The sequence below is a fragment of the Glycine soja genome, chromosome 5, assembly GCF_004193775.1.
Source record: "Glycine soja cultivar W05 chromosome 5, ASM419377v2, whole genome shotgun sequence".
Lineage (NCBI taxonomy): Eukaryota > Viridiplantae > Streptophyta > Magnoliopsida > Fabales > Fabaceae > Glycine > Glycine soja.
The window spans coordinates 1,846,722-1,868,958 of record NC_041006.1 but is presented as its reverse complement, the minus strand read 5'-3'; the positions used below and the strand labels follow the sequence as shown (position 1 = coordinate 1,868,958).

The window sequence follows — 22,237 nt, the reverse complement described above, 5'->3', positions numbered from 1 at the left end:
GATTAGCTGGTTAATTATCTTGTTCAACACACAAAAAAACCCAGGTTAAATAGGTAGATAGGTTCAAGTCATTTGTCAACTCATAATATAAAAAAAATTTAAATGTATTTTATATTTTTATGATTTTAAATATATTCAATTTTTAATTTAATATTATTCCCTTATTTCTTTTGATAAGTCACATTCTAGAAGCTTTTCACTTAATTTTTTTTTTATGAAACGTTAAACGTTTTTTCCAAAGTCTGCCCTTAGTTTCAAATTACTTCATATTAAGGGTTTTTATAGTATCTTTAAAAATTATATTAGTCATTTTTTATATAAAAACTGTATATTAAGTATTAACTATTTTTTACAAATCTTCTTAATCTGATCGAAATAATTCAAATTATTACTATTATTTGAGGGTTTTTTAAAGGAGTGTTATTTAAGGTTAGTGTACTTAATTTAAGAAACATTTAATTAATGTAAAATTTCATTATATAATAACTAAAAATACTTCCATTAATTAATTAGTGGTGGTAAAGAGAAAGGAATAGAAGTGTTAATAAAAGAGAAATATGATAGAAGACACATACAATAATTAAGTAGGATACGAGTGATAAACAATTGACCAGATCCTAAATTTCTGCTAAAGCAACATAAGTTTTTAAGTAAAATTGAGCTTTTTAGATAAAATTAAATATTTTTTTCGTTAATATAATTTATGTTTTTTTCATTTTTGTTCTTATATATTTTATTCATTTTAATCTTTTTAAGATGTGTTTGTTTTATTTTTTATTTTTAAAATGCTTTGAACTGTCAAAAAAATACTTTAAACAATATAAATAATGTTATATAAAATACTTTAAAGACAAAAAATAAAATAAATATATTTTGTAAGAACTAAAATAAATAAATAAATTACAAAAACGAATGTGAAAAAATTTTAAATTAAAAGAAAAAAAGATATTTGAGCCTTTAAAATAACAGCAATTTCAAAATGAAGGAGATACTTTATAGAATATTAAGATTGTCGATAAAAACATTAAGAGAATATGATATCATTTTAATTTTTATACATTATATTTATTCAACTTTTAATGATTATTGTTGTGTTCATTTTATTTATCTATATATTTATAGTTTTTTCATCTCAAAATTGTAAACAAATATAACTCGAGAAATTTTATTTTTCATTATATACCTATTTGGTTCGTATTAATTCTTATTTTATTGATGTGTTACGAAGAAAAATTATATTTTAGAAAAAAATAATAATTAATCACTAGAATTATTCTCATTAGTATAGTCTTAGTTGTAAGCATAGACATTATATGTCTATCCTAGTAATATAATGTGTCATTCTAACAAACAAATTCTCATACCAATAAAATTAATTATAGTGTATGACACATCATTCAATTCTAATTTGACAAAGTATATATATAACTATAACAACTAAACGTTCATTTGGTTTATTTTAAAAAAAATTACTTTTTTTGTCAAATTTCTTAAAGAATTATATATAGTAAGAAAGTTATTATTCTCCTAAAATTAAGTGTTATCATTTATCAAACATGATATGGTGTTTTTTCTATAAATATTTTGAAGTGATATTTGTTAATAAATAATAATTAGTCTAAAGTTTCAGTAATTGATAAAATAAGTAGCGTAATAAAATTTTGTGTGATAAAAAAAGTTTTCTTTTAAGTTTATCTCATATTATATTATAGTATTGATTATTATTTGAATATAACTCTTACACCAACAAAATTTGATTAATTTAGTAAGAAATGAATTCATATCTTACAAGAAGTAAAATTTGATTTGATATTTATTGTGATGTGATGATTGTGTTAATAGATAATTTGGAAGTGATTTTTGAGCCTTAAAATTTGTCTTAATTTTGATAAGATCAAATAATTTAACTCAATTTACTTAAATTTTTTAAAATAAAAAGATAAATTTAATAGTTATGTATTGATAATATAAAATACTTTTAAAATAATTATCATAAAAATTAATAAATTTATCATAGATGATAAATTATAACTGAATGATGATGTATTCATTTTTCTCATAAAAAAAAAAGTTATAACTCTTACATTTGTAAGTATGAAATTTAAACTTATATTTGGACAATTTGGAATATGCCCTCCCACTTTAAGTCGTATTTGGAAGATGAAGATTGGAAGCGCCTCCTATGACTATTTAAACGCCATAACTTATTTGTTAAGTATGTTTCCTATCTCTCAACACCACATGTGCCGCAACACAACTTTTCAAACAAAGAATAGAGAGAGAGGATATAATTCGGGAAGGTGCATTGTAATGCGATCATGTATGTTTTTTCATTTAATTGTTTTTTTAGTGTGCACGGTGTATAGTTAAAATTTAAAAAAATTGGATAAATAGTCACTGTTATCTTTCAATATGTAAATAGTTGATAAATACATTTCTGAAAGATGAAAATATAATATTTAGTCCCTATAAGTGTAAAAAATGGGACAAATATATCATGCCATTAACTTCCGCCGGTCACCCTAAATAAAATGGCCTACGTGGCACGGAAGGATAAATTTGTCATTGAAATAAGTGCTAACGTGGATTGTCAGCATAAAGACATATTTTTTTGACTTTTCATTTTCCCACTCCGCTAACAAATATATCCATCAAAGATGAAAATGTAAAATTTAGTTCCCAAAAAATATAAGAAGTGCGAAAAATATATCTGAGCGTTAATAATAAATTATATATGAGAGAAACTATGAAAAAGGGGATTAAAAAATAGTAAAATACAGCTTAAGATTTGAACTCTTATATTTTGATTATCTATCTATTTATCCATCTATCAAATTATTAATTAATTTTTTAATTAATCAATATAACTACTTATTTTCCAAAATAAAATAAAATTCTTTAGTTTTATGATATAAAAAATTGAGTTACTATTTTAAAAAATAAAAACTTTTTATTTTTTGAAATTTTTTGTTTCTTTGATTAATTATTAATCTTTATTACGTACTCTATCATAGTATGTCAAATGGAATGCAAGGTTGTTGTAATCCCTAAATCAACAAGAGATACAACTCTACATCCCAAAGAAAAGAAAAAACTTCTGTATTAGTTTTTGTTTGTTTTATTTTAAAGTTAACCTCTATATTATTTTGAGCATTATTATATTTTTATTTAAATTTATTTGGATTCTTTGTTTGTTAGTAATTGTCTTCATTTTATTCATATTATGTATAATAAGTGTTGTCTCGAATGGAAGCACATAAGGTTGATCCAATGAATTCTTTAATATTTGAGGGGTATATATATATATATATATATATATATATATATATATATATATATATATATATATATATATATATATATATATATATATATATATATATATATATATATAGGAAAAAAACTTATAATTCCACTTTAGCTTTATCTAGTTTAAATTTTGTGAGATTTTTTTATAAAAAAATAGTTGATTAAATTCTTTTTAAAAATAAATAAATAAATAAATTTGATCTTGCAGTCGGTTGTGTTTTTCTACTCAAAACTCTCAACATATTATTTTCGAGGACACTTAAGTTGGAATTGTGATATGAAATAAATTTAAACATTATCAGTTCCGGTACGTAGACCAAATGATACAATACAAGTAAAAGTTCCTAAATTCATCGAGATATAGAACAACATATAAGTTATCGTGCTTGCTGTGAAATTTAGTAGAAATGTGATAAAATTATAAGTTATAAGATAATTTTTTTTAACAGCAAAGATTAAAATTTAACAAGAAAATCAAAATAATAAAAATATATATATTAAAAGAAAATTTAAAAAAATGCATAAGTATTAAACGAATAAGAACTGTAAATTATAAACGCATAATAATAATAATAATAATAATAATAATAATAATAATAATAATTAGTCACAATTTATTATTAACGTTCAAATATATTTGTCATATTTTTTATACTTTCAGGTACTAAATTTTACATTTTCATCTTTTAGAAACGCATTTGTTAGTGGAGTGGGAAGATGAAAAGTAAAAAAAAATATTATAATAAATATGTCTCTATGCTGACAATTCATGTTGACAATCGTTTTAGTGATAAATTTGCCCCTCCGTGTAGATTATTTTATTAACAACGACAAATGAAAGTTGACGGCATGACATATTTATAACACTTTTTACATTTTTATGAATTAAATTTTGTATTTTTATCTTTCAATGACGTATTTATCAGCGAATTATAAATTGAAGGACAAAAGTGACTATTTATCCTAAAGAAATTATACAAATTCTAAATTAATAATCTAATTTTAGTGGCGTATGAACTTATTAAATATTGAGAATACTTAAAGGAGCATCGGCTTGTCGATAGATAATTCTTACCAACAATATAATTATAAAAAAAAATAACCTGTAAAATAGGGCATGACTATTATAAAACCAAAAAAAATATCGACGGCGTTCTCTGACTTTAATATGTGCCTCGACCTTGACGCACTTTCCTGACAACTAGTTACAATACACGAGGGAAAACTATGGGCAAAGACAACAGACAACCGTGATGGACGAGTAAATGTAAATCATCATAGGTTTGAATCTTAGTTATCTTAACTAATCATGCTACAAGTGATGACTTTATACCTTTTTAATTTTTTGAAACTAAATCGATAAAATAATTAGAGTATACAGAAACTAGTCTGAAAATAGTTAATTTTTTTCAGCATTTAATCTTCAATTTAGTTCATATCAGGTAAGAAAATGTAAAATGTGAAGTAATTATTATTAATTTAAGGCGAGTTAAATTTATAATGTATTTAACTCAATGGTTAAATCATTGTTTGTCTTAAAAATTTGGCTAAATATTGTGTCCTTTTCAAATAAAAACGGAAAATATTAATTAATATTTTTTCATAACTAAATTATTAAACTGTCTATTTTTAATTATCTGTTTATTAAGTCCATTAATTATTATGAAAAAATGTTTTATAAATTAAAATATCTTTAGGATATGTTTGGAAGTGGAATTTAAGAAGAAAGGGAAAGGAAAGACAAATATTTCAGATTTAAATCAATAGAGATATGTAATAGTTACAAAAATAAATAAAATATTATGACATTAAGTTTATGTTAATTTATCATTTTATTTATTTTATTTTAAATGAATATCAAATTTTTATTTCTATTTATCCATCATTCTAAATTTCAAGATAATATTAATTACTATTTTCTTACTTGTATTTTTATAAGAGATCAGAGAGAGATGAACAATAACGTATAAAAATTAAAGTAATACGTGAGAAAATAACAAAAAAGCATGATAATAATTTTTTAATATAATAAGAAAATTAAAATTTTCCAATCAATATACTACTATTTTGTTTTTGAATAAAAAAAAATTTAGTCACATCCTTTTGGAATGAGTTCCTTTACTAATTAGACCTTGTTGGTTAAAATAAAAGTTATTAGTTCTAGGTTATATGTTCTAATATATATATATATATATATATATGTGTGTGTGTGAGAGAGAGAGAGAGTTACTAACTTCCGTATTTATTTTACTTCCCCAGACTCAGTATCTTCTGTTAAAAATATTTAATAATATTATATCTTCTTAGCACATCTTATTATTTTCTTAATTATTAGATGATGAAAATATTGTATGATTTTTATATTTAAAAGTATTGGAATAATTAAAAAGACTTCGTTATACAAGAATATAGCATCGCTAGAAAACATATATGTAATTTTTAAAGCACGTTTATTAGGGACGTAAAAAAAATTGTAAAAAAAAAAGCACATATTCTGGTCATTATAGATAACCGTACAAATGTGTGTTCAAGGATTCGCATTGATAACCATGTGTTTTTGTTTTGTTTTGCATAATAGCATGCCATAACCGAATATGACTCCAAATGAGGGAGTTCTGGGCCTTGATGCGGTTCTTTAGGCCTCTGATCACAATTATTGGTATATCCAATAGAATAGCATAATTTCAATTTTTTTTTCTTCGGTAAAGCTGATATGGTTGGACCAATTCATAAGCTTCATACAAATTGATCTTTTTAAATCTTCTAGCAGGTTAATTATATTATAAAATAATTAATATATATAATATTAAAATTTTTAATATATATTTAATGGTAGACCGTGTGTTTTTTTGGTGTGTGGAATGTGCAGCAATTTAGTTGAAACACAAAGGCTTAAAAGTTCTATTTGATTGTTAAAATATTTTATAAAAAACGGATCAATATTTTTGTTTTATCATTTGGATAATAAATAGAATGAATAAAGTGTGTTTGTTAATTCTTTTACTACCCTTACTTTAAATACTATCATTTTTTTCCATCTTTGATAAAGTGAATACATATCATCCCCCCTCGCCTATCACTTTCTACTTTATTTGATATTGAGCATAAAATTGGAAGTATAAAATATCTAATGAGACATTTTCTTGCTAAGAAACAAAATATACATAGAGTGAATTTAATATTTAACTATAGTGGTTAAATAAATTCGGACAAGAGAAACTATATAAATAGAGTAACCACAATTGAATATTAAAATGAGTATTTTACCAAAATTTGCTACTATCAACATATTTTGTGCCTCTACTTGTTTTTGGTGTGGGAAAATTTTGGTTAACTTATCATATTTATAAATAAGATGAACTTCTTCATTAAAATTCATGCAGTTACAATGATTTTTACAATGGTTTACTCACTATCTGTTGCATGGCCGATTCATTTAGTAACTCAAATCGATAAGGTATTTGATTTCCAAGCCAATTGATGAACCCATCAGTTCAAATCAAGTGTGATAACATTAATTATATCACATGAGTTAGACGAAACAATAAATACTAAAAAGACTTCAAAATGTTACAACTTGTTTGGTCACTAGAAAAAAATGCATTTGCATTAATAAAAATAAAATTGTATAGTACTACTTATTTAAAATTAATTTTGCTTTGAATAAAATTTATTTTAGTATTAATAATTTCTTTTATTTTCTAAGAAAAACTAATTTTGAATAAAGGCTTATAGCAGTTTTAAAGATATATTCATATTTATGATTAAAAAAATTATTCAAGTTATTTAAAATTATTTTATATTTAAAATATTAATTTTATGCACACGCAGTTTTTTCAAAATTAACTTTTTCTTTAAAAAAAGTTAGCATATTTATTTATAAAATAAGATAATTTTTTTAAAATTATAACGAGACACGATTTATGATTATCTTTGGATTAAATGCACACCCTTGATAATTTTGTTGAAGGATTATTAGATGGTTGTAGTATAGTTGGATTTATTGAATGACAATAATGATTTCTTATTTATGGTCCTTGAATCTTCTTGTGAAACGGCCATTATACCAAAGAAATAGACATTAGACAAAACGCCCCACTGCGCAGCAGCTTAAAAGAGACTTTTTCTAGATTGCCAAAAAGACTTTGCATTATCTCTTCAATTTTTCAATGACAATTCCATGGCAGGAAAAAAAAAGGTTCTTAATATATTTTTTTAGAATTGGTTTTAAATAATGAAAATAAAATAAGATTATAAATGTTCATTATATTAAGAATATAAAAACATAATAAATACATTTTTAATAAAAAATGTTTTACTTTAACAACTTATTATCAACTTATAAATCAAGTTATTAAATATAAGTGATTAAGATATTAAAATTAAGATCGAATCATTTTAATAATAGCTAAATTTTATTATTGATGAAAATAATTATTAATCAAACTTTATCTATTTTCAAATCAAACTTCAAATTAATTCATATTTTTTTATGAATTAAATCATTAAAACAAAAAATATCAAATTATAAGTTTGTTTAAATTTTTTAAAAATAAAAAATAATATTTTTTTATAACACATAAAAATAAAATAAAAATATTTTATAATTTCTTTTAAATAAACTTAAACAAACAAATTCATTATTATTTAGTCATAAATCATTATTAATACGTCATTTTTAAAGTAAAAACAAATTCGTTATTATTTAATCATAAATCATTTTCTAGCATTGTAAAAATTAACTAATTTTTTTTTTTATGTAAAAATGTTAACTAACTTACTAGTTACTATCTATGGATTCGTGTGTGATCGAATGACAATTTGAAGTGCATATTCATGTTTTTCTTTCAATTATTATTCCTTTAAAATTAGGAAGTATTATCATTGTTCGTACCAAAACTGCAAGGTTGAGGGTTGTTTGGTTTGGTAGCTTTGGTTGTGTGTCGTAGTCATAGACATAGATTTTGGTATACGCACCCAACAGCCAGTGAGGCCTTAATCACTTCCAAAATTTGCTTTTGCAACCAACTAATCTACTTTCTTACTGTCATCGTCAGTTTCCATTCTTTTCTGTTTCCTCATAAACGGGTCCCTTTTGTTGCTGCTTCTCTTCATCTCTGCCGTTGGAATTGGATGCTAGGTAGGTTTCTTCATTGATAATGAGAGTTGGGAGAAGAATATGTGTTTAGTTAGTGAATCAGGGATAGTGGTTTCCGCCAATTTCTCTAAATTGATTGAAAGTTTCTCTCTTTCATGTGTGTTGCTGATAATGCATATAAAGAAGATTATTTGTTTTGTGGGGTTTGGGTAGTGGATATATGTGTGTGTGTGTTAAAGAGGCAAAATGGATTTGTTGGTTGTTGCAGCCGTTGCTGGAGCTGGGTGCTTGGCTAAATATTTGAACAAGCTTCCAAAGAATGGTGACGGCTCATCCCTTTTGTCTTTAGAGGATTCCAATTTTGAGAATGCTGAGTCCCCAACCCACCCCTTCTGCACACAAGCAGGGAGAGATTCTTTAGATAGAAGGGGTTCAGATGTGAGTTCACAGGATTGTCTTTTGACAATAGAGTTGGCTTCTGATAGGGAAAAAGTAAGGCCATTCAGGAATTGCAATGAGAGTGATGCCCTCTCTGTATCGAATTTTAATAATATTGGATATGGAAATGAGCAAAGCCCCTATGTTGGTGGCAGTTGCAGTTTCCTACTTACTGATTTGTCTGCAGCAAAATTAGGCCATAGTCCTTTTGGAAGTAAAGCCTCTCATAGGACTAAGCATTTGTATGGGCATATTAGTGGGCCTTCAAACTCCTTAGAAAGTTGCCTAATGGCTCAGCTGTGCAAAGAGCATGCCCAAATGGATGAATCTGTCTTATCACCATCAACAATGACAAGGTCATTTCTTGTTAATGATGGAAACCAAATGATCAGCAGAGCGAATGATGATGATTCTTTCAGTGGATTAACTGGAAGTGGAGAATATATGTTGCATGGAGAAGCCAGTAAAGTGAAGGATGAAAGTGTATTATGTGCAGTTCCTTGCTTACCCAAAATTGGATCTTCTAATGATGTCAAGAAGATGAAGTTTAATGCAGGCAGTGGACGAAGTAAGAGATTGAGCCCTACTAGCAATGTGCTTAGTGGAAGGCACATCCATACTCAACATGGTATGGTTCTTGAATTTTGACTTACAAATACCTTTATAGCTTTTGCTGTGTTGCAAATATTTGCTTTGTATACATTCTTTCAGGCCTATATTTAGATTTTTGTTTTGTTTTGTCTTGAGAGTATTTCACTTGTTTCCTCTAGGAAATTTATCAGTATGCTCATTGTGATATCAATTTTTTTAGACTCTTGTGCATTCTCTGGTTAGTTACAAACTTACAATATCTTGTAAAGGAATCTTGTTTCATTTACACACTCGGGTGTATATTCATATACATTTCAATAGTCTCCGAGAATGAGACTCATATAATGAGTTTTTGAAAATCAAATGGGTTTTGCACAGGTCTAAACTCACAACTTATTGGAAGGATGTTACAGAATCCTGGTTTTTCTATTCACACGCCAATTTTTCCTGAGAATTGCCATCTTGCACAATTGGCCAATCTCACTGTTCCTTTACAAATGGAGGTTGTTTTGGTCCGGAGGGGAAAATTGCTTCAGGACCTAAAATGGCATTCCTAACACTAATTAAAAAATGGTTTTATTATCCAGGCCTAACATGCTGATCACAGCTAGCTTTATAACCCAATCAAGTCATCTGTGTTGGTTACGGCATATGTTGACTTCTTGATGAAGTAGGTTGCTATTTATTTCATGAGTTTATATCAAGTCTTTGGTGCTTGTTGTGTGGTGTGTTTTGCTTTATCTACTCTTGTTGACACGTACATAATCATCAGATGAAACATTTCTCTTCAGTCTCGGGATTTCTTTTGGGATAATAACTTCCATCTTGGCAAATAAAAGAGAAATGGACAAGTTAATAGAGTTGTTGAAGCAGACTGAAAGCTTGGTTCAAGATCTACAACAGGAACTTGAAATGAAAGATTCAATGAGAGTGAAGGAGTTACATAATGAAAATTATGATTCACAGGGTACTTGTGATCATTCCTTCTGTGATAAGGAGCTAAATGGATTTTCACCTGAAAAGCACACAGATAACTCTCCAATAACTGACTACAAAAAATCATATGATCAAAAGGAAGAAGAAAGATCAGAATCTATGAGCAAAATTGAAGCTGAGCTTGAAGCTGAACTTGAGAGATTGGGATTAAACATGAACGAATCTAGCCCAGAAAGACCGCTGTCTGAGCTTGTTGAGGTAAGCATAAAATGTTTATCTTTTGCATTTCCTAGTAATGACATGATCCTGTAAGCAAATTTCATTGTCTTGGAATATGGCTGCTGAAATATACTTTCTTTAAATAATTTCTTATATGTTTGGTTTAGTTACCATAGTATGACATATTGATTTTTTTATTTTTTTCTAATTTAAAATAGCTTTGCTTATGTGAAAATATCTTGGATGCATGTTGAGCTGCAAACTATGGATATCTTGTATGCATATTGTCAAATATAATGTCACTTTCTTACTTGAAGGATTTTTTGGTTCTGATAACCTCCTGTACCATGTGTTTATTTCCCACCAATAAATAAATAAAAAGAAAATTTAAACTAGTCATTTAATACATTATGCAAATCTTGAATTTGGGTTGCACCTAACTCAACTCTAAAAGCTAACTCATGAGATAAGGATTCCCTATATCTTGATAAGCTCTACTATAGTTGATGTGACTTGTGAGATCTCAACACACACCCTCACGCCCATGATTGGACATCTAGAGGGTGGAGATTGTAGAACTGACTTGATTTTTATATTGCACCGGGAAAGCTGTGTGACCAGGACAGTTTAGGGTGACCCAATAGCAAATTTATGACAGGCTTTGATACCATCTTGAATTTAGACTAGATTTAGTTCAACTCTAAAAGCTAATTCTTGAGGTGGGGATTGCCCAACCTTTTATAAGCTCTACTTTGGCTATATCTGTAGTTAATGTGAAATCTCAACCGCAAGAAATGCAGGTAGCTTTTAGTGTATGCTTTTGCCTCAATTTTTTCCCCCATAACTTGCAGTTGTTGTAAACGTCTGATGTGTTTGTAAGCATATGAATAGGAAATGGGGAAGAACAATATTATGCTGTTTTGACTGGAACAGAAAGTAAGAATAACATAGTCTTCAGACATATTTTTCAAACCGAGTGTTTGTCATGACTTGATTAGTTGATTAACTTCCATATATATTCTTTGGAGAAAAATTATACAGATGTCAGTTAGAATATATATAGAGTATGCAAAACAAATTTAAATGCAAGTGACAAGTTATCTATGTTAAGGCTCTGTATATTTAGAACTTAGGGTAGCTAAATGCATTTGTTATTGTTACTTGAAGATTTGCTTCATTAGTTTTATGCTGCAGCATGTGTTTCTCTTTTACAGGATTGGTTTTATTGTAGTTAAAATTGGAATTCTAAGTTCTAACACGTGACTTCCCTCTTCTGTTTTATTCACTGTGTCTCCAACAGTTACCTCTTCTCTTTTCCTTCATTCCATGCTTTTTATGTTCAATTTAATAGTGCTTAACATGGGACTATGGTGTGCTAATGTCGCGAAAATTCTTGCAGCTTGACCCTGACTTTGTAGCAGATTTTGCTCAAGGTGAGTTGCAAACTGATGTGATCCCTGGGAAAGATTTTGTCCATTCAGAACTAAATGAGGATGACAGTGACACTGTGGTTCCTGTAAATTATGCTGTTTCGCCTCATGAACTAACACTGTGCTTGCATGAAGTTATCCAATCAAGACTTGAGGGACGTGTACAGGAGCTTGAGATTGCCCTTGAAAATAGCCAAAGGAAATTACGGTTTATGGAATCTGAGCATGAGAGTCATCCCCAAAAGTATTTCTCAAGTTGTGGACAAGCATCCTCCTTGACTAAAGATGACTGTGAGCCTATTACCGAACCCTTAGTTATGAGTTTATTTGGTGACTCTCCCGGGGCTTACATTGACACCTCTTATGAAGAAATAATAAAGATAGATGACTTCGAAGAAAATTCACCATCTAGCATCCATATTTCTGATTACAAAGTAGATTCACATTCACATGATTTGCATGCATTAGGGGTTCAACATTGTGGAGCAAATGATCTCCTAACTCATTCCACTGATAAAGAAGAGAGACTGTCAAGGGAACTCTCTTCTGGTGAGGTCACAATGTTGGAAGGGCTAAGCTCTAGCAATTATGAATTAAATGATGTTACTGGAGATGAAAACTGTGAGTGTGATTATGAGGTGGAAAGGCAATTAATAAGACAAATTGTTGAAAGGACCAAGAAAGGTTCTCCTGTTTTCCAAAATGCTAGAAGGATATTGTATGCTATGGATGAAGATTAACATTGATATCAAATACTTTGTATGTGTGTAGAAATACGGGTTGGTTTGGTAGGGTAGAAGAAAATTGAGAAAAAATATTTAAATTAAAGTAGTGTAATAGAGGTGTTGGATCCACATGTGTTATTGAAAATTTTCCTTCTTTTCTCACTTATTTCTTCACAAACAAACCCACCATACCAGAGTAGCACAATTCACTCCTTTTATTTTGGATGGTCTACGAGATGGTACTTGTGAGCCCCACCATTGCTTCCTTGCTTGTGAACTTTGCATACTTTGTTTGATGATAAGCATGACACTCTTTGCATGTTGGAGTTCACTGTCTCAAACAGTCTGACAGAACCTAGTTTTAGCATTTCTAGATAAAATCTATAGGACCAATGATATTTTTTTTCGGCCTATCAGATGGATTACTTATAGTGCATGTAAGTTTCCTCGCCGTATTCTTATTTGAATATTGCACATGAAGTATCTGTTTCTCAAATAGATTCAAAATTTAGTTTTTGCGTTCTGCAAATAAGGTCTAACCTTAGTGGAACATCGCAAATGCTGGAGATGAATTCAATTCACAATAAGATGCTTGCATTGCTTGTTGCGTTTCTTTTTCGTATATTTGCTGAGAACAGTTCTTTATATGTGATAATTATAATTTATTATATGGTGGATGATTAGTAGTATTTCAATGAGTACTTTTAATGAGTCTTTAGATCATAATTAGAAAAAAACTGCAAATGAGATTAAATCACCGTTATTGTCACTCTTGCTTTCATCATCTCACCATCTTATTTTGACTACCTATCACCTCACCATCATCACCACTAATTATTTTTTTAGGAAATATATAAATATAAATATTAAGTTGTGAAAATCTATTTTTAATATTACAGTATATATTTAAAAAAGTTATACTACTATTAGCTATATAATGATTATAGATGAGATATTTGATATTTTTTATTATGTTTATTGTATAAATTATGATTTGTTTTAAATGCTTAGATCGGATTGAATTAAACTAAATTTAAATTTTAAACAAAACTGATTGAATGGTTAATTTAACAAATAAAATGATTAAATTAGATGATTTTTCTATCAAAATTGATTCAATCTATTCAGCAAACAACCTTAGATAGGAAAAACCATTAATTATATATTTTTCAAAGAATATTACATTCATAAAAAAACTTAATTAGAGAGAGAGTAAGAACCGCACAAAAAATTAGTCATGAAATTGAGAAGGCACTTCGGCTTAAAGAATTTATAGAACATGAAGATAGTGAAAAAGTTTAAGACTAAGACTACACAAGTATTTAAATGATACCTTCTTCATCTTAAAGATTTTGATGCTTCAGAAATTTTTGTCAAGGGAGTAAGAGATTACTGTGAAAAAGAGTTACATAATTCAATTAAGATCATAAAGAACTTTGTGATTCCAGAAATATTTCGAATCTTGATTCATTAATGGTTTAGGATGATAAATTATATTCAATTTTTTTTAATAATGTTTTAACCTTTCTTGGAAGGTTTCTTTTTCCCTCCAAATATTTAACACAATTATATATTGAAGACTCAAACCCAAAACACAATTATATGTTTAAGACTCAAACCCACCCAAAGATATTTGATTACACTGAAACAATATCTTTTGCTTTGTATATAATAAAAATTTGTTTGTTATTCACTGAAATTAAAATTATCTCAATTGACAAAAAAAGAATTGTATATATATATATATATATATATATATATATATATATATACACGTTGAATTAATTTGTGCACTTCATTAATGATATAATATTTGTAGACTAAAACCTATCGCGTATTAGCAGAAACAATTCACGTCCGCTGCCAAGACAAAAAGGGGTCATGGCAAGGGAGGAGTAATATTTCAAATGACAGTTTAAAAATGTTATTTCGTCCAGAACTAAACCACTTGATATGAATTCCCACATAAGTCTCAAACTGTTGTCCCGACTTGCAACAATTCACAGATTTACATGCTGTATGAATATCTCAATTTGGTTTAATACAATCACCTCAAAGTAAGCAACAAAAACGAGATATCTGACTCTTAAGAAAATAAGGGAAGAAAGACGCTTAAGATGGACCTAGATAACGTTGTTCCCATCCATGTCCAGCTGATCAAGATAACTTGCCAGAAATGCTCACCAGGTTGAAGTCCATAGAGATTTTAGGAAGAGGTAGGATACAGAACACGAGCAGTAGAAAACTAAAAACTATTAAATTCCATCAAGCCCTCTTGGCAAAATCATCTGCATCGTTGTCATCCCTGTAATCACCAAAATCCTCATCTCCTTTGCTGCTTGCTTTGCTATCTAATTGGCCACTGCTGCCAAATTCAGACCCCGCACTTCCATCATAGCCATCAGCAAAGCTAGTGCCACTACCTGCACCAACACCACCATCCACAACACTTCCATCATATCCATTACTGGCAAAACCAGTAGAGCTTTCATGATTGCCTACACCACCGGCATTACCAGCATAGCCTCCTGAATAGTTATTGCCAGAGCCACTGTCCCCATAATTGCCGCCTGATCCATACCTGCCTCCACCATATCCATAACCACTCCCATCATTTCGACTATAGTTGTCACCACCATAACCACCACGATAGCTGCTACCACCTTCATAGCCACCGCCACCTACAGCACCGTATGAACCAAAGCCACCGCCACCATATCCACGAGGTCTTTCATTAGCATAATTCACCCTAATCGGGCGACCATGTAGGTCCTGAAAATGTTACACAGGAACAATGAAGCACAAGGTAACAAATGATATCTTGTTGCTAGTCATAAAATTTGCAAAATTAGATAACAAAAAGGTTAATGAAGGATCAAAAAATACAAACTACAAGATGATAAACATCACCAGGAAAGGATTACATTCGCATACATCACAGAAAAGTTACTGAAAATTACCATAATAAGATAGACATGTAATAAATGCATCGCACTTAACTGGATACCCAATATTGTAAGGGCCTATCAAGCAAAAGGAAGACTGATAACAGCCAGGATAATGGTTCTCTCTTTTAATGGGCTTTCTAATAATTAACCAAATATCTTGTTTGAAAATAATAAGTGACAAATATATTCCTATTACTTTTGTCAGGACCCACACAGACAGTGAACATAGAATAAAAAATTACATAGGTGTCAATCCCAAATTACAGTACAGAGCAGCCAATCCCAAAAATTGCTATAGCAGGTGGCAGGATGGTCACTATTCTAACCAATTACAATAAAGAAATTAAAGGGTAAAACTTAGAGAGAACAAAACAGTATGATTAAGGGCCTGTTTTATATCGATTAAAAATCAGAACACAGGGACAAAATAGAGCAAGGAAGCAAGGGTTACATTTGACTGGAAACAGTGGCAGGTTTTCTAGAAAATTGTCACAAAGGTCAGGGAAGACCAAGAAAAATGGAGAGGCACAGAATCAGCAGAGGTCAGGGATGGCCAAAAAGACAAGAACTGTAACAGTTGGCCAGAAAAATGCTGGAAATGTTGCCAGTAAAGGGTGGGTGTTTGTCAGAAAGGAGAACAATGGGTGCCACTTCATAAAAGAGTGCCTGCAACTGACGGAGAAAGAAGGATTTTCGGTTCTGATTCAATAAAGGAGGGGACAAATCCCAAATTGATCCTCAACAGCCCTAAACAACACTGTTTCATGGTCAAAATAGGTTTTCTTTGTGACCCGCTCCAATAGTGCCCCCCTCCAGCCACACTTTTCTGTAATTATGTCTGCCATCACAATCACAACTGCCACTACTACAAACTGTGAAGCAGAGCTTCTCAATTCTGTCATAGCGCTGTTATTTGGTGTGCTATTGACAACTATGAGCATTAGTAAGAAGAGATGTATGTATGCTAAAATAAGGCCCATATTGACATGTATTTTACTTAAAACAACTGCATATTTTAAAACAAAGGATTTAAATATGGGTCCGCATAACCTGATATGGCCATCACAACTTCATCATCCCCAACTGAGAACTGCATTATTAGGCCACATCATGTCCACCATGAGAACAATTTAAAAGCTTGCCAAGTACAAAACAATGCTAGGTAAACAAAATTAGCATAGCACGCACAACATGCATACTGCCACAGATTGGGTGGGTTTGCTTCAGCACATGATCATTTTGCAGCAACCATTACAACCAATGCTACTCGCAGCAAGATTATAACACTAGGAACAAATAGTCTGTTACCTGACCATCCAAGGCCTGAATGGCACTTGATGCCTCCTCAACCGAAGTGTATGTAATAAAGCCAAATCCTCTGGATCTACCAGTTTCACGATCCATAATTATCCTAGCTACAAAGAGCGTGACATTCAAGAGAAACTATCACTGAATAGAAAATTAATTAACATAAAATATGTCAACAGAATTTCATTGACTCCCCCCAGCAAACAACTTGTTAAATACAACAAAAGTAAAAAAAAAGAAAAGACAGAGAATCTGACTACTTACCATCAACAACTTCACCATATTTTGAAAAAGCTTCCCTCAAACTTTGCTCGTCAGTAGAATATGAAACACCTGTTACATACAAATATGTACACAGATCATTATTATCAACTATGCAAAGAAGAAAAAAACATAAAAAGCATCCAACTCAAAATGAAGTTCGAAAGCACCTCCGATAAACAGCTTTGTGCTTGGAGCAGATGACATACTGCGTATAGCCTGAAAAAACGAAGGGGATGATCGCAATTCTGAACTAACCTGCCTGCTTGCTGTCTGTCTTAATAAATTCCCAATTCTACCAAAGAAAGCCATTGCTGTAACCTGAAGGAAACATATGTCAATGACTCTGTACACCATATAGCTTAAAACACACATTTAAAAACTATTAACACCTCAAGTATCAGAAAACCCAATCCTAACCATAAACCTATATGAAATGTTAAACCATTTCTTTGTTTTGGTTCTAAACAAGAACCCTAAAGACAGCAACGTAACAAACTTCGCTTATCCAGAGAGAAAATATTCAAGTTCACTCAGCAGCCAACAAAACTAATATCAAAACAAGTTCAAATCTCAAACTCTCTGATTTCAAGACAGATTTCACGATCACCGAAGAAAACAAGTTCGCCGGTTGAAAACGGAAAAGAAAAACGCGTATAATACCATACCTAGCAATATATTTGATCTACACGAAAAAAAGTAAACAGATAAATCGAATCAAAAGGAAATGAAAGGGAAAAAAAGTGAGATTAAACAAAAACGAAGAGAAACATGGTGAAAACTGAAGAAGAAAAAGAAGAAGATTGAATAATTGAGATTACCTGTGTTCACTCGCGAGACAGTGTCTTTTCCTAAAACCCTAGCAAGATATCTGTGATTTTTCGAGGAAAGGAATGGGTTTATGTAGAACTTATTAAATAGGTAAGAGCAAAATTCTCTCTCTATTTTTTTTTTGTCAGATAAACGGGCCGAGGCCCATTTATTCACGGGACATGCTAGGTGCACCCAGTAACATTGCTGGTGCACCCAGCAATTAGGTGAATGGGCAAAATTGTCCTTGCATTAAAAAAGATAATTTCTTCTTCCGGAAGAAGGTTCTTCCGGAAAGCTTCCGGAAGAAGGTTCTTCCGGAATCTTTCCGGAAGAACCTTCTTCCGGAAGAACAATTTGTGTTCTTCCGGAAGAACCTTCTTCCGGAAACTTTCCGGAAGAACTTTTTTCCGGAAGAACCTTCTTCCGGAAGAACAATTTGTGCTCTATCAAAAGAACCTTTTTTCCGAAAACTTTCCGGAAGAACCTTCTTCCGGAAGCTTTCCGGAAAAACCTTCTTCCGGAAGAACAATTTGTATTCTACCGGAAGAACCTTCTTCCGGAAAGCTTCCGGAAGAAGGTTCTTCCGGTAGAACAATTTGTTCATCCGGAAGAAGGTTCTTCCGGATGAACAATTTATTCTACCGGAAGAACCTTCTTCCGGAGAAGCTTCCGGAAGAAGGTTCTTCCGGTAGAACAAATTGTTCATCCGGAAGAATCTTCTTCCGGAGAAGTTACCGGAAGAACTTCTTCCGGTAGCTTCTCCGGAAGAAGGTTCTTCTGGTAGAATAAATTGTTCTATCGGAAGAACCTTCTTCCGAAAAAATAATTATTTTTTTTAACAGGGGCAATTTTGCCCATTCACTTAATTGCTGGGTGCACCAGCAATGTTGCTGGGTGCACCTAGCATGTCCCTTTATTCACATGTATAGGCCCGGCCCATGAGAGAGGAGAAGTGAAGCCAACCATAACATTGATAACTGATCCTTCGATCTGAATCAGTGTGTGACTTTCTTTCTTCATTTCTCTCTTCCAATATTTGCAATGGCAGAAACACAAACCCAGAGACCCTGTTCAAGCGTCCTCGATTCTCTGGGGGAAGAAATCGTGAGAATCATCGCACCCGTTTCAATATGCATGTTCCTGGTCGTAATCCTGGTCTCAACTCTCAACACCGATTCTTCTCTCTTCGACGCATCGATGAGCATGGTCACCATCGCGTACAACGAAACAACCTCGGACTCCACCTGGGACAAGTTCCTAGGAGCCCTTCTGAACTCCTTAGCCTTCGTCATCCTCGTCACCTTCGCAACCTTCGTCTTGGTCCTCCTCTTCTACTTCCGATGCACCAGGTTCTTAAAACTCTACATGGCTTTCTCCACTTTCATCGTGCTGCTATTCCTCGGCGGCGAAGTCTCGATCTTCTTGATCCAAAAGTTTAGTACTCCCATTGATTGCATCACGTTCTTCCTTGTTCTGTGTAATTTCGCTGTTGTGGGTGTTTTGACTGTGTTTATTTCGAAAATGGCGATTCTTGTGACGCAGGGGTATTTGGTTGTTGTTGGGATATTGGTTGCTTATTCGTTTACTATGTTGCCTGAGTGGACCACGTGGGCCCTGCTTGTTGCTATGGCGTTGTATGATCTTGCTGCGGTTTTGTTGCCAATTGGACCGTTAAGGCTTTTGGTAGAGCTTGCAATTTCAAGGGATGAGGAAATTCCGGCATTGGTTTATGAGGCTAGGCCAGTGAACCATGGTAGTTTGGATCCTATGGAAGTCACGCAGAGGCGGTTGTGGAGAGAAAGGAGGGTTCAGAATTTGAATGCTAATTCAGTGTTGGCTCATGGCCCCGACAATGTTGAATCGCACGCTGATTCGGGTGCAAGCGCTGGCTATAACCGGGATGGCGCAGACTTGGTTAGGGAAAACGCTTCTTTGAATTCAATTTTGAATGCTGATAGTTCTGGTGGCTCCAATGGTTATGGAAATTTGGTGAGTGTGGAAGAGGGACGGGTGCGAGTTCAAGAGACTGGTTCGGACCTTTCTGCACCCTTGATTGATCGTGGAATGAATGTCCAGCTTGGTAGGGGAGAAGATGCTGCGTCAATTGAAAACTTGATGCTAGAGGGAATTGGATTGGGTTCTTCCGGTTCAATCAAGTTAGGGCTGGGAGATTTTATCTTCTATAGTGTTTTGGTTGGCAGGGCGGCAATGTATGATTATATGACGGTGTATGCATGTTATCTTGCTATCATTGCGGGTCTTGGCATAACTTTGATGCTTTTGGCTTTTTATCAGAAAGCTTTGCCTGCTCTTCCTGTGTCAGTGGCAATGGGCGTGCTGTTTTATTTCTTGACCAGGCTTTTACTTGAAGTATTTGTAGTACAATGTTCCTTAAATCTCCTGTTGTTCTAAGGTTAGAATTTTGTATTGTTAAGGCTTGGTCGACCAAACATATCATATGACCACGTATATTTTTAGTTGAAAATCTTGGCTTAACAATGCCCCATCATTAGTTTTGAGGATTTCAAGAACTGTATCTTTGCTTTCGGTTATATAGCACTTCACTTATGATGCTTCCGATTTTGTTTTGGTTCTGAGGAGATCCTATTGAACCTTGTGGAGAAAGGAAATGGAGATGTGGGGGATCAAACCCACCCCACATGCATATCCATAGTACCAGGTGAAGGCCAGGTTTACTAGTTCAGCTATGCTCGGCAGTTGACTTTTGATGCCTCTTATTAAGCTATTTGTTCCGTAACTCTTTTCTTTTATGATTGATGATTAGAAAACACCTAGCTTACTGCAGATTTAGGATCTGTGACTGCAAGCACTCCATTCCCGTTATTGGAAGTAGAAGACTGAAATGTAAAATCATGTTTTTTGTTAAAAACTTGAAATAACTATAAGTTTGTAGATAATAGGAAATCATTTTCAAAATAATAGATAAAAAATGGAAATTATTGAAGATATGGATATGGAGGTAGTTAGTCTGAGACTGCTTATTATTAATTATTTTAGAAAGCAAGAGATTTTGCATGTCAGATATGGCCAAATAAAATGGAGGTAGGCAACCCTTTAAGTCGTAAGTGTTTCATTCTTGTCTGAAAAGAAAAAGCATGTGATATTTCTTAATATTTGGTTTTATCAACTTGAGTCAGCTGGTTTTGATTAATTGAACCTAGTTTTCAAGGATTAACATGTAGGAACTAATATGTGATCCAGCAAAGAGAGGACTTGGAGTGGTAGAACCACAACATTGAGGACTAGAAACTTGGAAGTTATGTGGTGGATACTCTTTTTTTTTTTATCATGGATACTCATTTACAGGCTCTGCTGGAGTTTTAAGTTTATTCCCTTATTTATTTATTGTTTTGAAGGAAATGGAGGACTGAAGTTTGAATTTCTGATGATCTTTTTCTTTCATTTGTATTGTGTAATTGTATTGCTACTTCCTTCACACACATATTAGACGCATTTTTGAATTCAACTTCATTTGGTTGTACTTTAGGCTGAAACTATTCTGAGACTGCATTTGTTTTATCTCTCTCCTCCCCATGTTGCTATAGTGATGTTGTAGATCTACTCAAAACAGACCTTTCAAATTACAGAAATTTCACTGCTGTGAAATGAATGTGCTATGTGTTGCATATAGGCCTTTTAATTAAGCAGATCCTTATTATATGAGAGCACCTACTTCATCTATAAAATAGTCTTCAGGACTAATAAGAAGCGTGGATCTATAATGTAGGATAGATAGATTTGGGGTAATTTCTCCTGCCAACATCTTGTACATGACCCACGGTTTCAAACTTGTCAATTTTATGGTTTAGATTGGAAGAGAATGAATTTAGGGTTGAGAAATGCTATAGACTCCCAAATAGCCGAATAATCCTCCGAATGTTTGAAATGTGACACCTGTTGATTAATTTTTTTTAAAAAAAGCACGATTAAATATTTATTTTTCATTTTTTTTTTGTCTATGGATGTTTTGAAATAAAAAATCATAAATTAATATATATATATATATATATATATATATATATATATATATATATATATATATACACACATAATTAATAGGTAATAATTTAAAAATATATAGAATTACAAATGTTGATGTAGTTTAAATTAAAGTTATGCTATTTTGATTATACAACATAA

The 22,237-nt window shown here is 31.4% G+C and overlaps 3 protein-coding genes across 4 annotated transcripts; 2 read left to right on the top strand and 1 right to left on the bottom strand.

The window, feature by feature from the left end:
- The first annotated feature begins 8,195 nt into the window (after nt 1–8,195).
- Nucleotides 8,196–12,908, top strand: LOC114411803. 2 transcript variants are annotated; one of them, XM_028375505.1, is made up of 4 exons: nt 8,196–8,449; nt 8,676–9,473; nt 10,209–10,630; nt 11,991–12,908. In XM_028375505.1, the coding sequence occupies exons 1-4, from the start codon at nt 8,443–8,445 to the stop codon at nt 12,759–12,761; spliced, it is 1,998 nt and encodes a 665-aa protein (XP_028231306.1). In that variant the 5' UTR covers nt 8,196–8,442; the 3' UTR covers nt 12,762–12,908. The 2 variants fall into 2 exon arrangements, with proteins under 2 accessions (XP_028231306.1, XP_028231305.1); XM_028375504.1 differs by having other exon boundaries at nt 8,196–9,473.
- A 1,717-nt stretch (nt 12,909–14,625) lies between these two features.
- On the bottom strand, nt 14,626–18,213 carry LOC114411802 (glycine-rich RNA-binding protein blt801-like). Its single transcript, XM_028375502.1, has 5 exons — nt 18,085–18,213; nt 17,434–17,584; nt 17,267–17,335; nt 17,003–17,109; nt 14,626–15,518 (listed from the first exon to the last, which is right to left on the bottom strand). The coding sequence occupies exons 2-5, from the start codon at nt 17,573–17,575 to the stop codon at nt 15,012–15,014; spliced, it is 825 nt and encodes a 274-aa protein (XP_028231303.1). The 5' UTR covers nt 17,576–17,584; nt 18,085–18,213; the 3' UTR covers nt 14,626–15,011.
- An 851-nt stretch (nt 18,214–19,064) lies between these two features.
- On the top strand, nt 19,065–21,563 carry LOC114411801 (presenilin-like protein At2g29900). Its single transcript, XM_028375501.1, has one exon. It carries the CDS (start codon nt 19,118–19,120, stop codon nt 20,486–20,488), a length of 1,371 nt encoding a protein of 456 aa, XP_028231302.1. The 5' UTR covers nt 19,065–19,117; the 3' UTR covers nt 20,489–21,563.
- The last annotated feature ends 674 nt before the right edge of the window (nt 21,564–22,237 follow it).

Excerpts from the sequence above, each read along its gene's own strand:
- LOC114411802 (XM_028375502.1), bottom strand. The coding sequence starts at position 17,575 with ATGGCTTTCTTTGGTAGAATTGGGAATTTATTAAGACAGACAGCAAGC. Across the intron at positions 17,336-17,433 it reads CACAAAGCTGTTTATCGGAG|GTGTTTCATATTCTACTGAC; the intron begins GTGCTTTCGAAC and ends TGTATGTAACAG. Across the intron at positions 17,110-17,266 it reads ATATGGTGAAGTTGTTGATG|CTAGGATAATTATGGATCGT; the intron begins GTAAGTAGTCAG and ends CGCTCTTTGTAG.
- LOC114411803 (XM_028375504.1), top strand. The coding sequence starts at position 8,654 with ATGGATTTGTTGGTTGTTGCAGCCGTTGCTGGAGCTGGGTGCTTGGCT. Across the intron at positions 9,474-10,208 it reads GCACATCCATACTCAACATG|ATGAAACATTTCTCTTCAGT; the intron begins GTATGGTTCTTG and ends CATAATCATCAG. Across the intron at positions 10,631-11,990 it reads CGCTGTCTGAGCTTGTTGAG|CTTGACCCTGACTTTGTAGC; the intron begins GTAAGCATAAAA and ends AAATTCTTGCAG.
- LOC114411801 (XM_028375501.1), top strand. The coding sequence starts at position 19,118 with ATGGCAGAAACACAAACCCAGAGACCCTGTTCAAGCGTCCTCGATTCT.